At 40.9% G+C, this 17325-nt stretch overlaps 1 protein-coding gene across 26 annotated transcripts in view; it reads left to right on the top strand.

Annotated features, from left to right (window-relative positions):
- Positions 1-17325, top strand: part of LOC111243533 (uncharacterized) — an 89951-nt gene that overhangs the window by 57193 nt on the left and 15433 nt on the right. For 7 of the 26 annotated variants that reach the window (XM_022789269.2, XM_022789262.2, XM_086977321.1 and 4 more), the window contains 3 exons: positions 2026-2191; positions 12355-12536; positions 12979-13091. In XM_022789269.2, the coding sequence (XP_022645004.1) occupies positions 2037-2191; positions 12355-12536; positions 12979-13091 (450 nt within the window). In that variant the 5' untranslated portion in view covers positions 2026-2036. The other 19 variants (XM_022789264.2, XM_022789263.2, XM_022789266.2 and 16 more) reach the window with 19 other exon arrangements.

Below are 17325 nucleotides of genomic sequence, written 5' to 3'. Positions count from 1 at the left end.
ATGGAGGGAATGTATGTTTCAGGGAATTAATGCCAGTTCGAGCAATTCTAAAATAGGGAATGGCTAATTTAACGAGATGTGCGAACCAGCTAATATTATCGGCAACTCAATTGCTTCGCGTTTATCCTATATCAGTCTCGTATCGTCTCTCTTTATCCCTCTGCTTTCACGATGCATTGTCGTCGACACCGGCGTCGTCGCGGCTTTCGATGGTTATCTTCTCGCCGTCGCCATCGTGTTCTATCGGCGATTCCGAGATTTTGTCTCGACGCTACGCATTTCTCCGCGATAGATAAAGCTTTGGTCGTTACAAATAGCGGTCACTTACCGTTTTTACGGCGAAAGCCAACCGGCTGAATATGTTAAAGGTTCACAGCAAGCTTGACGACGCTAGTCCACTATAGCATGGTGTACCTTCATTGCTGGGAACGAAAAGTTTTGTTTTAGGAAACACACAGTTTAAATGATTATTGCACTTGATTAAGGTAGACGGTACCTTGGAGATATGCTAGTACTGTTTTTGTGTGTCATGCAATGCTGTGGTTTGTGTGATGTGTATAATAACAACACCAGAAAAAGTAACGCGGCTTGCTTCGAAAACTCCTTGCCGCTAACGCACATTCGAATCCGACGCATATATTAAGTGTTTTTTTTTTTTTTTTTTATGTTGATTAGAACGCGGGAGATAGGAAGACACTTCGGTTATCCGCAACAAGCGTTTCTGTTATGGCTATTAATTCATCGAAAAGGTATTGCAATAGAGGCGTCTAGTAACAGTTGTATGCAGGCCGTTGCGACCGGGCCAATTTAAAGTCAATCATTCTCCCCTTTGCCAAACTGATATTTATGGCGTTTGATGTCACTGTTACCAGGCGGCAGATTCCGTTCGTCAGTTAGTTTGTAGCCGAGTGAATTGTCGTGTGTTTACTCTTAACGCTACTGATTTACAAATTGTTAGTTGGATAAAGTGTTGCCAATTAGTTAACACCCAAACAGTTTTTTCGCCATGACTATTATCTCTCTGTATATCAGTAAACGTTTGCATACGGAGGATCCCGAACGGTGCCGCCATAAGCTTCAGGTGCATCTCGGAGAGCTTCAAGTAGAACTAAGTGAGGTCTTCAACCGGTGCGCTAGCGAATCAATCGTTCATCTCATACACTTACTCAATCACTGACACAAGCAAATAGAGTAACTGTACCAAGCTGTCATCCATACAAAACAAAAGAAGTTATTAGTACATATTATAAATAAATGCAATGATAACTATCGTTTTGAAACTTTCAAAGTTCTTTTTTGCATTACCGAATGCGTCAACTAATCTACTTCACCGTTAGAAAATGCCTACGCTGCTTTTTTTAGTCGCCTGTTGGCCACTACATCGCTCGTTATATGCGATTTAAATCCTAGCAATTCTTATTATTTCTATAATTTTTTTTTCTACTTACGGTTGATGGTAGTTGGTCGGTGCAATTTTTGTCGTTGGCTATTGGCGATACTTGAATGTTAGCGTTCGGCCGCCGGTATCACCTTGTACTATATGATAGACAGAATGGTGATTTGTAGGCGTTGTTCTGACGAATGTTCGGAGTTGACCTTGCACGCATATAGAAAGATCAGAAAGCATACCTGTCTAATAATTATATTTTCTGTTGTATTCTGACCGAATTAAATGTAGAAAGCAAAAAGTTTGGCACTGAAACATCATAGCTGATCTGCAATGTGGCCATTGTTAGGATATCGGCATAGATCATCATATGTTATCGTAACGCTTGTTTGCTTATGGCAAAAACACAAAGGGAAATGAAGTCCGTAGTTTATCTTCCACCGTCTATGCGAATGGTCGGACTCAAGACTCGTATGGTAATGTACTGAGCTCAAATCAATGCAAACAGTTAATTTTCTAAAGCCACTTTCTAAGTAGGTAAGGCACAACTAGTCCTAAATGTAAGGAATTAAACTAGGCATTGTGACTAATTTTGTGGTCGTCTTTTTTCTCGTGTTTGTTTGTGTTGCCGATCCTAGACGTTACCGATATGTCTGGCGAACGTAGGGGTCTGTCGGCTCTACAATACTGGTGTCAAAAGGCAACTCAGGGCTATCCGGGGGTGCGAGTGTCTGACATGAGTTCAAGCTGGAGAGATGGTCTGGCATTCTGCGCACTCATTCATCATTATCGGCCCGACCTGATGTAAGTATTCCTTACAATAATATAAGTACAACTTAAGATTCATTGTGAGTTATCTTCATTGAATATAGTGTTGAATATAATACGAACTAGACTACTGCTTATTTTCCAAGATGCAGCACTGATGGTAAGTCGGCATATATATATGCCCCTGATATAGCTTGCCACCAAATGAAATCCATTTCGAAACTTAATCTATATCATATTCCGGTTGATAAATGTTAAATAATGCACTTTGTTTCATATGTGCCGGCAAGGTAGTTCCTGACGGTGTTGTTTATTAAAGTAAATGGATTTAACTTGAAGTCCGAAGCACTCATTGAGAAATTAAAAAAAACATTTTTCTAATATATGATACCTATATATTGAAGCAGCAGGCGCGAGTATTGCAATACTGGTACGTCGAGATTCGTTCAAGTCTTACCCTCGTTACATAGGAAAAACGTGCTTACGGTAAATTAAGAGTCCTATAAACATAATTCGAAGCCTCAAAAAGCCCAAAAGGTGCGAGGGGCTCAAAAAAGTGCATCTGGAAGACCCTCCAGAAGAGGAAATATAGATAATAAAGATTAAGAAAGGAAAGAAGAAATTATAGGAAAAGTAACCTATAATTTTTGTCGTACGGAACAGCTCTTTGTGCTCTTATGATACACTCTGAAGCGCACTCACTGAAATTTCTCCTGAGAGTCTTGCGCTTTACTACATTTAGACAATTCGTCAGGAGTCATACAATTAGTGGAAACGGCAGGAACCGCTAATTCTATATGTCTATTATCACGGTGCGGGTTTGTCCAGGATAAAGACATCGAACAAAAGTTGATTTCTTTCCGGCGTTGTCAAGATGAAGTTTCTGCCTCAATCACAATGGGTTTGTGGTTTGGGTCTAAAGAAAATAAATTTTCTATTAGGGGCAAAAATAACTCGTGATCCCACGCCCGCTACAACAGATCCCCACAAATAGTGGTAGTTCTCAGCTAATACAGATTGGACCTTTCAACACGTGGTGCTGCGGTCTCGAGCCGTAGCCAGAAACTCAATGCCCTTGCTGTGCATAAAGTAGAATTAGCAATTATTTCACAGGTTGCGAAAAACGTTTATGTGAGAAGAGGCGATTTTTTCAACTACAGTATAAAATAGTTTTCCAGTTACGATAAATGCCGTCCTTATAACAAGATTACTTTTGTTCTTAACTGTGAAGCGATCTTCTTTCTGATGCGTCCCTAGTGACTTCAACATATTTTGCTCACTTACGTGTCCCGTTGTATTACGGCAGAAGCGTCGGCTGTGGTCGACTACTCAACTCAGTCTATTAGCTGCTATGTATTTTTGCTAGCAAGTAACAATTGTTCGGATGGGTTTCCTTTTACGCTGTTTAAGAATACAACGTTCTACACGACGGGCGTAAAGGCTGAAGCTAAGAGCTTCATCTTATACCATCTGGTATCTCGTAAATGCGTGCACGCAAGCAAAAATCGATGCACGCACAAACGGGCGACGGATGGCTAGCATGGTGACCGCGGTGCTCTATATTCGAGCGTCAGAAAATGCAGCTATAACCGTGGCAGCTGGATGGTATCTAGATGTTGTCAACCAATATCATGAGCTTAAATTTCCAGAACTTTCATCTGTAATCTAGTCAGTCGTTGCAACTAGCACCCGATGAAGGGAACGACGGTGAGTCCTCCTATACAGCTTCGGTTTTCCGTCCGTGTGACAAAATAATTATAGGTCAACATTTTCTAGGGTCCGAGCCTCCTGCAATCGGGTTCACAACAGCAAACGACTATCTGTCCGTTTGAGTAATTGCGGGGATTTGACTGTATTTCCAGTTCGTAGCATTTCAAGCGTTCAATAATATGTAAGGGTAGAGTTTGCAGTGAAGTAATACAACGCAGCATCACAAGTGGTTCTTTTGAAAAGTGACCCAGCTTGCTAATGGCAATGTGCGTGATGTTGTCGAACATTTCCGTCTGCGTGCTACTACCACATTTGATTACCATTAATACCCATGCTACGCATGGCCCATGCCTTAGACAGGGTAAATAAAGTAAATATTATACTTACGGTGTTGAAAATAATAATAATAATTATTCTTAGCAGAATGGTAGGGGTAGCAAGCGGTTGCGCTAACAGTATTTTAGAGCTTTTGTATAGCTATATTGCATTTGCCTACCAGAGTTTACTCGCGATCGGCATAAGCCGCTGGCGGGAGCGGTCAAAGCAATCGTAGCAGTGGTGATCGGTCCTGCGTTAGTATTGGCACCGTTGTTCGGTTGATGACTTCTGCTCGAAACGTCGTAGGGTGCGGCGCAGAGCTCAGCGCATGATCGTCGCCGATAAAGAAGCTGACATACGAGAGGACCTACGTACAGATGCATGCTTTACTTGTATTGACAAACAAGTGATTTGGTCAACAGCAGACACAGTCACTACTGTAACAGCAGCTACGAGCAATTCACTAGAGCCTGCAATAACTAGGGCAAGGCTTCGGGTCCATCTTCCCCCCTGCCAATTCCATGTTTCTATTGTCCGGCCCTCATAGATGAACTGAGATCTTTATCGAAGAAAACGATTGCTCGTAACGTTTTTCTTTCATTTTCAGCCCGCTCGAGCTGTTGTTGTTGTTGTTTCGATTGTCGCTGTTGCCGTTTGTTGTAGTCCTGGTATTGGCGATATACGTATGTACTAGAACGATGCATGATGGCAACGGTGGTAACAGAAGCGATGCGGCTGCCGATCGCATCGCTGCTATACTTTCCTTACGATAGATGCATGCGGTGACAGAACAGCTGCCGGCGTTGCTACTATTTGACCCACAACAACGTGGGACGCGAATTCGTGTATAAACTGCACCTGTAAGAAATGACCCGTTTCTAAACCCGACTAAGGCACCTTAGCAGTTTGCATGTGCTAACATTTACATATCCAACATAAAATAGCAATTATTTAAGTTAGAACTATTCAGTTTAAGAATACAGATTTCATAGACAGATAATCACTGCTATAGTATAATGCTAAAGTAGCGACTATCTATAGCATTATGGGTTACACGTATGTTTCGTGAAGGAACCTAGTTCAAAATAGCGTTTTCCTGTTTCCACCATCTAAAGAATTAACTTACCAACCGTTGTTTTGCTAACAAACATCCATCGGACAGTGTTTTGACTCACTTTTATATTCAACGTTGATACACAAACGGTGTAGGGCTTTTTTTTACTGGAGTAACTCGCTTCAAGTGAGCCACTGCTGGCCTGGGCTTCGGAATCAGCTTTAGAGCTGAATTCATCTCTATTTTTGGGCTCTGTCGTCATGCAGATTACATCCTGTAACAGCCGTGTAATGGTGGCGTTGGCTGAACAATGTTGCTAGTAATGCATGCTATATGTGACACCCGCGCATTTCCCTTCGGGGGTCGAGTTTTTGGTGAAGAGCGTCCCATCTATTCTATGTAGCTAACAAGCGGCATTAAAACTGAAACATAGACGCGCTGTTAAGTGTATGGGGGTATTGCCGCTGCTGCTGGACGAAACAAGATTTTCTTAATAGAAATTTGGCACAAATCTCAAGGTGTTACGCTTCTCGTAGGCAGGTACTGATACATACGTAACCAAAAAAACTCGTGTTAACGTAGTGTTCCGGCAGCGGTCTGTCCCATGTCAATGTATCTGTACATAACTGTGCAGCAGTTGTAATAGACACTGCTTTACGGTTTTTTAATGGCTATTTTTTAGTACCGGGATTTGCGTCTACTATATAGTTAATGAGCTTGTTTTAGTTCAAAAGCACCGGCTTAATCTGTCATTTTATGAGAGGCTCTGCTCACTCGAAAGCGTTTACTGCAAACTTGACTACATGTCGTATATACAAATGTTCACAATGTGAAGATTTCGAAATTCTACTACTATTGTACGGCAGCCCCACTGCACGCTTGGAAAAGTGGACAGGATTATCGTGCTTAATAAATGCGTTGATTTTTTTTAGCTGATATCCCACCACTTCGCCCAGCGTAAAAGATCGCCTTGTAAATCATGCTATCTTATAAATAGCCGTATAAATAGCCCCCGGCTAACGTATGGTTAGCTTAGGCAAAACAGGGCGCCGACTGTTTAGAGGCGATTCCTAGAAGACGGATAGTTGGCGGTGCACCTGGCCTTTTCCGGTAGACACTGATATGCAGTTACCTTGCGTCGTAAGCAAATTTCTGTCGTTATGAGCAATGCCCCCTTGTGGTGACGATCGGGACTGTGTAGACAAACAGATGACAGTCAGAAAGGTAAAAAAATGCCACTCTTCGTTGTTAGCGTTTGCCATCATCATCATCATATCTGTCTTTGACTTCACGTGTGTGCTGGCGAGAAACGTATAGGAAAAAAAACAATTACCTATTTCCATAAATATCAAATATTCTTTTTAAGCTAATTGTCGAGTATTGTTTTTCTTGTTACATCATCTCGTAGCAATCGGAGTGAATTCTCTGGAAAGAGGGCGTAGAGTTGTTCCATTGAGCCAACTCACTGATTTTCTTCAATAAAACCTCTAGTTTTTCCTAGTGTCTCCACACTAATTGGGATCTTATATATATTAAACGCTATTGAATGGTGTTAGAAGAAGTGTTGCAGTACGTGGAATCGTATTAACGGACACAAATCGCTACTGTTAGGGCAGCGTCGGTTATTTATTGTTTATTGCTTAATCAATTGCCGATGTTGCACGGTGTGTATGTGTGCGTACGCAAAATGATCGGTCTGTGCAGTGGCACGTATTTGTGTGAAGGTACAGACATACGTGCAACTGAGAGTGTCGTGCTCTTCTTTATAGATACACGGCCAAACATTAGAAGAGTGTGTGTGTGTGTGTGTGTGTTCCAGTGATTTAATTTTTCATTTTAGCTTTGACGACTAACGACCATTGTCGTCTTACGCGGTCATCATGAGGCTGGTACGCCAATTACCTGCAACAGCGGTTACAACGAACGGCAAACAAAGTAAAACGTTTTCTTTGACAAAGTACGAGCCGTAACTGTTCCTGGCGCTGCTTTTCGCCTATGGCTAAATCGTTCACCTTTTAACACTTGAATACTCTATGCTATCGCTGAAAAGTATATATTGTAACGCATTACGATGAAACGTGCAAACTACATAATAGTAATAATAATGATCATATTCGAACTAGAAGTAGGGAATCAAGCAGCCTGACGGGGTCGGAGGAAGGTAGGGCGCAAAGAAGCATCATGCTGGGCATATGTGTTGTTTCAGCCCTTCAATCAGCGGACATTATGGTCTGTTATTGTGCTGTGTTGGTATGTCCTTATGGGACACGAGATCCACGTTAGCGATGGTACTTCAGTTTTAATGGCACCTGTGGGGCCGCTGCAATCCTATGCCTGTTTTCGTAGCCACCGATTGCTGTTGGCGTTGTCGTCTGTTGCACAATGAGAGTATTTAATCGCGACAAAATTTTCGTCTGCACTTCGTCGCCCTTTCAGCCAAATCTGCCTCGGCTCGTCTCGCCTGTTGATTCGTCTGCTTTTGTTGTCACTGTTGACAATGTGATAGGGACGCTAGTTAGTCGCTGTAATCTTTCATAGTTAGCGTCAGCTCTCGTGCCGTTAGCGGATCGCGCAATGGTGTCAGCGTTGCACATGTGCCCTTTCATCGTTACGGTCTCCGCCAGCATCAGCGCATCTGCCATTCTATCTATTCCATTCTAATTATAACTGCCAGCGTTACTACTCCTGATCTTGGTCTATACACACACATATTACATATATAGTGCATCTATAATAAGCCTAATTGCTTCCTATGAATATCTATAGGTATTGGATATTAACAGTAATGTCTACTGCAGGGGGTTGATTGTAGGGTTGCCAGTACCTACCCGCTACGCCCCTCTAGTATCCTCCCAGCAAGAAATGCACTAGTGCTAAACAAGAACTTAGCATCGCTTTGGTTATAGGACAGACGTTGGGCGTTTGCAAAACATCCACTAGAGCGTCTCGAAACTACTTCCGTTTTGACAGCGTTGACAGTTGCCGCAGCTTTGCTAACAAACTGTGGTCCAAAAGCACAGATAGACAATAGACAGATGGACGAATTCACCATTATGATCTATCAGTTTTCCCGCTACGTCTAGCTAAGTTGAGGCTGCATCCATAGCATAATCATCAGCAAAATGAAAGGATGACACGACAACAATAGCCAACAGCTCGTGACAGCCAATTATTGACAACTCTCATTATCGGACAACGACAACATATTACTGGCGCTATTTTTATGCGTAGTAATGTTTGTCTTTTGTTGTTATTGCTATTTTCGTTCCTACTATTGGTATTGTCGGTACAATTGTGTCTGGCCTGTGCCGTTGCAGACGAAATAACTGATGAGCTTCCAAACGCATTTCTACAATTGCCGCCGGCGTTTTAAATTTGAGCAATCTTTCCATACGCCGCCCCGCCACTGTCCTGAAAGCTTGCATAGGTAAGCTTCACTACCGCCTGCAGTACGTACGTGTGCCAGTTGTGTGATATCGTGTATTTTGCTTTTTGTCCCTCCGTGCATGTGTACGTACGAACATACAGGAGCATGTGTGCATGCTTATTGAGGGGCGGTTAGCAGGCCGCACAATTTCGGATTACTCACTTTTAAAATGCTATCCCTGTTGTCAGTGTTGCCTCGTTGTTGGCGCTGATGTTTTCTTTTTTTACTAAGAAAGCTAGCAGAGGCTTGGTGGTCGCCCACTGTTTTGATTATGTTCCCGCATAGATTAGTATATCATAGATATCTGTTTCCAATCTGACAATTCACAATGTTTCTCGAAGTGTGAAGACCGTTGTTCTTATTTCTGCCACCGTGTGCTGCTGCATGAAGTTGTTAGCATCCTCTTTTTTTGCGCATGTTTTGTAATAGCTATGTTAGACGGCAGGCGGCAAACGGTCTATTCGTATCGTCAAGGAGAAACGCGGCAACGAGGGAGACGTAACGCTAACGCTGTTCGAGCCTCAATTGCTGCCGCTGTTGGCGCTGCGGCTCCACGACCTCAACCTAGTTTGCCGGCTATGACAGTACGATTGTGTGTGGGTCGACGGAGCCGTAACTACCGAACAACACCAGCAGTAAGCTGAGCTGCCTGAGGGAGGAGCGGATGGAACCCATCGGTGTCACTTGGCGGCGGCGGTGGCATATTGAGCAAATAATTACTGAATTTTGTGCATTTTTCCAAAGCCGCCGTTAAATCTTATATTTCACAGCTATTTAATCGCTTCAGAATAATCGGTGGCTTCTTTGCTTGCCTTTTTCAGGCCATGTTTTGACTGCCACTTCGGCCATATGAGGAAGCAAGCAGTGGCATACACGCATTTATATTGTAAACGGAATTGTGCTCATTGCGATTCTTTTTACACCGACCGCAATGGCTACGGCTGTAGTAGCTAAAAGCAGCTGGCTTGCGAAAAGGAGGTTCGACAAAGGGCGGTGAGCAGAATTACAAGGACGAAAAAAAAAGAAGACAACGAGCAAAAATCAGTCCTGCAATACTGCTGTTATTTAATTAAGCAATGTAAAGTGATTGCTTGTGTCGTAGCCTTAATTTATCAGGCTTCGGCACGTACATCAGTAAGATGCATATGCGCACGAACCCCCTGCCATGAGAATTTTCCCTATAGTAGCTATATCTGCGCTTATGCTAAATGGCGGCCAAGAATAAGAATAGCGTCTGATCAAAAGCTTTGTACTGCGGTAAGAGACTTAAATCAAAAATAGCCGATTCTGTGTGTGCGTTCGTACGCGTCTAAGTGAGCTTTACGCAGAGACTATTATCGCTCCTTGACGCCTTCTAGTGAAACGTCGAAAATGAATTGTGACTGACCGCTCGTAAGAAAGATTGTCGTGTCCCCGCTTTTTCTCCGTATGTTAAACGTCTGAAAACTTTTGGCGGATTTCCCAATCCCAGGCGATGGCAGCGTCTGAGCAAACATTAACGTAAAGAACAAGCAGCAATTTTTCCTCACCGTATTATTTTGGCTTCTACAGCTAAAGATGTTAATCAAGATCTCTGTACGATGGTACGACTTAAACAACTTTGCCTACCGGATTGTCTTCTCGCATATCCATCTTTGCGCTGTCTGCTAATGATCTGTGAGAGTAAAAGCAAAATATTGCTCTATTGGGCATCTACAATTTTGAAACAAACGCGACGACTCAACAACCGATGTCGAATTTCGACGATAAAGGCAATATTTATTGGCTTTTTTTAAGGACTTGAAACTGACGAACTTTTCGGCTTCTCTATGTAGCAGTAACAGGTGGATTGGCGAAATTGTGATTCTTCTGTCAAATGGCAATATCCATATAGTTTGTTTAGGAAATGATCGTTACGCTGCACGCCAACTGACGGGCCATATCGAACGGGTTTCGTAAAAAAACATTCGCTATGCTGTGCTTGTGAAAATATAACCGGGAACAGTTTTAAGGATTCTAAATGAGCAAAAACAGATTTTCTTAAAGAGATTTCGAAATACTATTGCAGTAAGATAACCTTGGCATAAGATAATTGTGGCTTTGTAGGAAGTGCACATTTTAGAAATTTATACAAGAAATTAAAGTTTAAGTTAGCAATTTTGACGTATGTTAGCCTTTGTCGATGTGTGCTAAATAGAATCAAGGAAGCTAACTACACTTGTAACCATTTGCTGTTCTAAGCATCCGATATCAGGTGTACCTTTCTGCCGTATCGCTGAGCAATACCGAATTTTCTGTAAGAAACCAGTGAAAAAATTCGTCCGAAGAATCAGGTAAAGTTAATCGTTATGAGAGTATGTACTCGAGGTGAATACACTCAGCAATAGTTTTTCTATCTTCTGGCAATTGACAATGACGTTTGTTTCCCTGCTCAATCGTTAATTTCCGAATGTATCTTCTTAGCAGAAATTGGGATCTGTTTAAAGCTTTGTGATCGCCTCTTGAGGCATTCACGCGCACGTATAAACTCGGCAAGTTCCGGCTGTAGGCTATGTTGTCTCAGTCTTTCCCTCTCTCTGGCCGGTTTGCATGTTCTTCTGTCTCGAATATATTTTACAAAACAATGCATATAGTAATATCTGTATGACTTAGAAGAGCGTCCTTTATGAAATAGCGCGCGTAAGGACAAACCGCTTCTCTCCGTTTTCTCTCACTCAAATTGTAATCGTCATAGCACTAATGGCGATAGCAGCGCCACAAAATGATATCGCATTTAGGCAATGAGTGGACAACAGAAATTACCTATCATCACGTGCTAATGAACCGTTGCTTTTTTATTGCGAGTTAATACAACAAACGTACGACGCATTCCTGTTTCATCACGATTCGAGCTTTTTCTATACGTAAACTTTGTATCGACTCAGGGAAATGTATATATCTATGGAACAGTCGATTGTACCGTTTCTATTTTTTACGGCTATAAAAAACAGCAAAACAAGGGTAACCAATTAATTGGACTTTATTTATTCGCATGCTTTTGCTGATTCATTGCTTGTATGGTTAACATCGCTACATCTATTACCGTATCAGTTTGCTGAGTATCGCCACGTATTTTGTAAATTTCTGCTATTATATATATATAAACAATTTTTTTAATATATATATATGTATAAACAATTTTTTTAATATGTATATATATATTAATTATTTTAATTGCTGAGTCTTTAATAACTATTCTCAAAAAGTTCATTTATTAGAATTAATCAGAAAAAACATTAAAAATATTCTAAAAAAATGTTACAATAAACTATAATAAATACACGGATGTCCATAGGTAATTTTAAGGCAAAAAAATTGATTTTTGATAAGAATTGAGGGGGGCGTGACTATTTTCGCGGGCAATCATTTGCCTTATTCGATACGACCATGAAATAGTAAAACTGTATAAAACCATTGTAAATATATAAATCGCCGTTGAGTAATAAAATATGGAGAATTATTTGAGAATGGCAATTCCTTGGATTTCAGCCAACAAATGAGTTCCCTATATATATATATATCTATCGAATGCGACTGAGGGCTCATATCGAGTGAATATATTTCAGGCTAAATGATACCACTAACCGAGTTAACCGATGAATCGATCCTAACAACATATCGTCCAACATGTGTTGCCGCTGCCGGCGGCGTCTGATTTTTATACATTTACAGAGACTTTGCTTCGTTGCGTGCGTGCAATATTTTGGAAAATAATCAACTAGCTTTTCGCATAGCCGAAGAACAGTTAGGCATTCCAGCTTTACTTGACGCCGAAGATATGGAAAAGTATCCCGTCCCGGATAGGCTGTCCATTGCTACTTATGTGTCGCAATTCTACCAGTATTTTGAGGGAGGTATGCACGGTCTGATTGTTACTATTTGTCTAGTTTCGTTGTACTGTTAACGTTATTCCGTAAGTCATCGAGAACATCGTTGCTATGCTTCTTAAATTTAGTTCGTTTCGTGTTATCAGCCCCATCGTTAGGCTGTCGTGTGAGAACCAGCCTGATCCAGAATCTAGCTCACTGTTTTCACTATAATGATATAACATTAACGTTTAAATGAAGACGTATCTCGTTACTCGTAGTTTGAGCAGCGATAGGGATTTGGTGGTAACGTCCCACGTGTCGTTTATAACACATCATAGAAAAGTTTACCTGTACAATCGTACCTGATGAACGACGATGATGCTATTTTCTACGAGACAAAAACTTCAATAACACGAAGTAAGAGAGGCTGTTAGGCGATGACAGAGGTTTAAATCACTTGATTTTGTTTTGCTTTGTTGCTTTTCAGGCATGTCTCGTATGAAATCTACTTCCGGTCCCGCCCCAACTAATTACGCCGTGGTCTCTCCGCCAAGATCAGCATCATCAAATAACAATTTCTCTATGGGGCCACCCACTAAGGTATAATCAGCTCCTTACAATGATCAGCATCATTCTATAAGCCATGAGCTAAGAGTATGCGGCCGGACAGGCATAAGGCGGACGGGGAGATGGACGACGATACTCGTTGCTTTAAACATCTGTACTTTTTGTCCACTAGAAAAAGCACATGCGAACTTTTATGCTGAACCACGTTTTACGCTGACTGTTGTTAGGCACAGAAAGGCTATGTGACCACTGTGATTACAATCTCCAATAGCAGGACAACGGAAAACGAGTTCATGCGAAATATTCTTACTCTATGGGCTAAGATTTAGGTGTAGAGACTGGTACTTGGCTAGCAATGATCGGTTGTCAACAACATGCTATACTTACCCACTCTATACCAGCGCAGAGACTGGGGAGCGCCCTCGTATCTAAAAGAGGTACATTGCAACTACCTCATTTAAATCGTATGGGCATCTTAGTCCTTTGACCACCCGGCCTTCGGTGGTCCTAATTATTGCTAGACATTGTTTATCAGCATGCTGTATTCGCGTTATGACGCGAATAGATGGCATATTCACGGCTGACAGGTAGAACTGTTCCTAAAAAAAAACTTGATCAAGGTGACCGATGCGCTTGGAGGTCCGACCGTTTTGCCTGCTCAACAGCCTGTTCAACATTCTCTTTCGGGTCAACTATACAGACGTACATGATTTGTTGGGCTTCTGGGCAACCATAGAAACATAAGACCTGTCGTAAGTCTCAATGATGATGCGTCAACGGAAGTGATTACAAAGTGGTTGGCCAGAAAAGTCCTCTCTCAGGAACGCCACAAATCTATATAACTATTGCGAGTTATTTACTTATAGTCATGGGGGATAGGGTTTTGACACGAATGGACATACCTGATGTGATGTCATCATCATTAAGTCAATGCTAACGTTGGAAATCAAAAATTAGTCTTACTATCTTACTTTTTGTATGTGTAGCGAAAACAAAAAACAATAAGATCTGTCCTTCTACCTACTTTAGCTAGTGAAGACTCTTTATAAAGCAGGTTGCAAGTTAAGGGCGTCCTTAGAGGTCGCAGAAATGTTCCTCAAAGTCACGCATTTCTCTTTTTAAATAAATTTAATCAATTACTTACCAAAGCCATAATCTAGCAATGTCCGCTCCACTCAAAAAGATCGTTTAGTTTCTAATCATTTATCATTTGCCGGTATAATTGAAAATCATTACTAAGATTATAATATTAGTGAGTTAGGCCATCAGCCTGCGTTGGACAACAGTTGTGAGCGCGGCAGTTGTTTTAGCTGGCTAGATGGGAACACGCGCCAAAAAGATAGAAGATTCGCTCGATTTCCTTTCTTTTGGGAAAATATATCTGATAACACAAAAGGAAATCGCTAGTCGCGTGAAATCGTCCTCCTTATTACGATAATGTGTATAAACCGTTGATAATGGTTTAAAACACTTTAGTTTATAATGTATATCATAGTGACCAAGTCATACAATAAATACGTTCTTCACTTCTGTGTTACGATTTACGCCGTAATAACCGATTGACTTTAACAACCATAGAGTAGCCTGAGGACAACGATCATCTTAATCACAGCACTTTTTTAGCGTCCTACATATATAGGTCAGCTACAAAAAGAGAACTGATAGAACGTAGTCGAAGGGTGCAAGTTAAACCTATTATTTTTCAACCCGCACATGTCTAATGAAATTGGTGTAGGGCCACGCATATATATATATCCAGGTATCCACTCATTGTTATTGCTCTCACGGGAACGTACGACCCCTGAAGATTACCCAGCTAATAATAGATTTCAATAAGTTATATTAGGTTATTAATTAACAAAGTAACTGCTAACAGTAGAATCTTTATTGGAATTGTGAAATTAAGTAAAAGGACAACAACATCTGCATCAGATAGTGTGTGGCATTGATGATAGAGAAGATCTCGTCTCAGAAAAACTTGACGGAAGTGGTGTGTTAAAAAGGGAAGTTGCAAGGTCGAACAAGTAGCTACCTAGATAGGTGACAATTTATAAATGATAGACCTATCGATCAGAATGATAGGTTGAAGTTTTGACTTAAACCTGTCCTAATATAAGAGCGCAAACATAACAATCGAGGATGTACACATAGCACGACTGTGAGAGACTCACTTAACCGGTTCAACCACTAAACGTAAAGATTTATTAGACGGACGTAGAAGATGATATTTACAGCTTTTATCAATCATGCACCTATGTGTACAATACGACCGACCACACATTGTACAAAACCATTATGCACTTACATATAAATAGGCACATACAGTTAACTTATGTGCTATAATGACTGCATCTGTTATGAATACTCCAATAAAGTAGAAATGGGAAGTCAATATGCATGTTTCCTTCTTCTTTCTTTTGCTTTACTCAACACACGAAGTGGCATAGGAAAGCTAGTAGCTTTGTTCTCTCAGCTAAAGGCCTGAAGGTAACGCCATAAGGTAAGTGGTACGGCTTTGTCCATGCATGGCGTCGATGACATTTTTGTCATTAGTATTACTGCACCATAAGTTTTATATCGACATATTTTCTTCTGTTCTGTTTGTGGAACAGAAACCACGAGGTCAGAGTCGCCTGAACTTGTCGTCCACCATAGAACGGTACGCTTGCATATCATATCAACGCTGAGTGGTGCTCGCCAGTGAAATGTTGTTGTTCTAGAGCTTCGCTTGTCATTAGACTGTATCAGTAGTGTTTTTTTTTTGTTTTTTTTTTATTTCACCAATTGAGTATTTTATGAAAGTGGCCACGTTGCCGTGAGGCATTGAGGGCCCCGCATTAACAAGCTTTGCAATAATAACTTGTTACTATGAAGTTGTATGGCGGCTTACTAAAAACAGGGAGACGAAGTTGAATTGCCAGAAATCGTCTCCTGTGTCAAGGAGACCTATGATACGATGCTCGTTACATTTGCATTTTTCCGTTCGAGCAATATAGTACACTAACAGATAACAGGCACAATCCATATTTGAGTTATTCAGCGTTCATACAAACACGCGTGCGATGGGAGTCCTTCTGCTACATTCTAGATAACTCCGACTCGATGAACACCTTCATTCCACCAACTAAATTTTATTCTATGGCCGTCTGACTCGAGCAAAATTATTCATCACTTAATACTACTTGTATTTTGGTTTTTTTTGCAACTTTAGAGGTATAGTGGCACATATCATGATAAATGATTCAGGGGCCAATAGTTTACGTATTCGTTTAACGCTTGGGGGGCATACTCGTATGATTTAAATGCAAATTCTATCGATATGTGCCTGAGAGTAGTTGATAAAGTTACCTGATCAGGTGCTTAAGCGGACGTACGGTACTATATTTCCACTTTCGTTGGACTGGACCCTTTCCAAGTAAGCCTAAAAGATGAAGGCCATAGAACATTTCGAGATCATCGCTAAAACCGGGCATAGCTAGCTCCCATTGTGTATTTTTCTTTAACAGATACAGGCTGTATCAAATAACTAGTCAAGACAAATAGGGCGCCACTATAGGAAAATATAGCTTCTTATCACCTACGCACTCCCCGCACCAACTCGAGCACGATAGTATACTACATCAGTGAGTTAGCCATATTTTGATGGGTAAATAAATAGTAACGATCGTCAAATATTTTCGCGTCCGTTTCAAGCTTAAACAATGCCAGTATCGGGAATGGTCTTCCCAATTTTTTTATTAGTGTTCATTTTTTGAAAAAAATTATCTAGATCACAACAAAACAACATATCTGAGGACGTCGCCGCCTGTGTATTATATTAAAAATGCACTAATTCACACAAGTTGGCACCTCAGATTTAACTGGACTTATCATGTTTTTTCGCCATTATCAGTGACTTAGACGCGACTGGAAAGCTGGAGTTATTCTTTTTTACGCAATGCCCGGTAACCATTCAATGGCTATTTCAATAGTAGATATGCGTACATCATAGAATAGGTTAAATACGGTTGATGTTGAGGTGAAATAGACTTCTATCGCTAAGTCGTTGAATTATGGCAATTGTTTGATCATACGGTCGTACTCAAATCGATAATTTTAAAATTTGAATTTTAGAGCACAATTCAGCAGGCTATTTTACTTACTATTGTATTCGTCTATATTACAACCTAAACATTGAAATTTACCATTCCATATTGTCACTAGTCGTTGCTGCAAATGCAAGTCTAGTAAAGAGCAAGTACGTTTCTAGCGCTATAACCGTCTCACT

This window comes from Varroa destructor, unplaced genomic scaffold, assembly GCF_002443255.2.
Source record: "Varroa destructor unplaced genomic scaffold, Vdes_3.0 BEIS01000001.1, whole genome shotgun sequence".
In the NCBI taxonomy this organism is placed as follows: domain Eukaryota; kingdom Metazoa; phylum Arthropoda; class Arachnida; order Mesostigmata; family Varroidae; genus Varroa; species Varroa destructor.
This window is presented reverse-complemented; position numbering and strand designations above follow the sequence as displayed.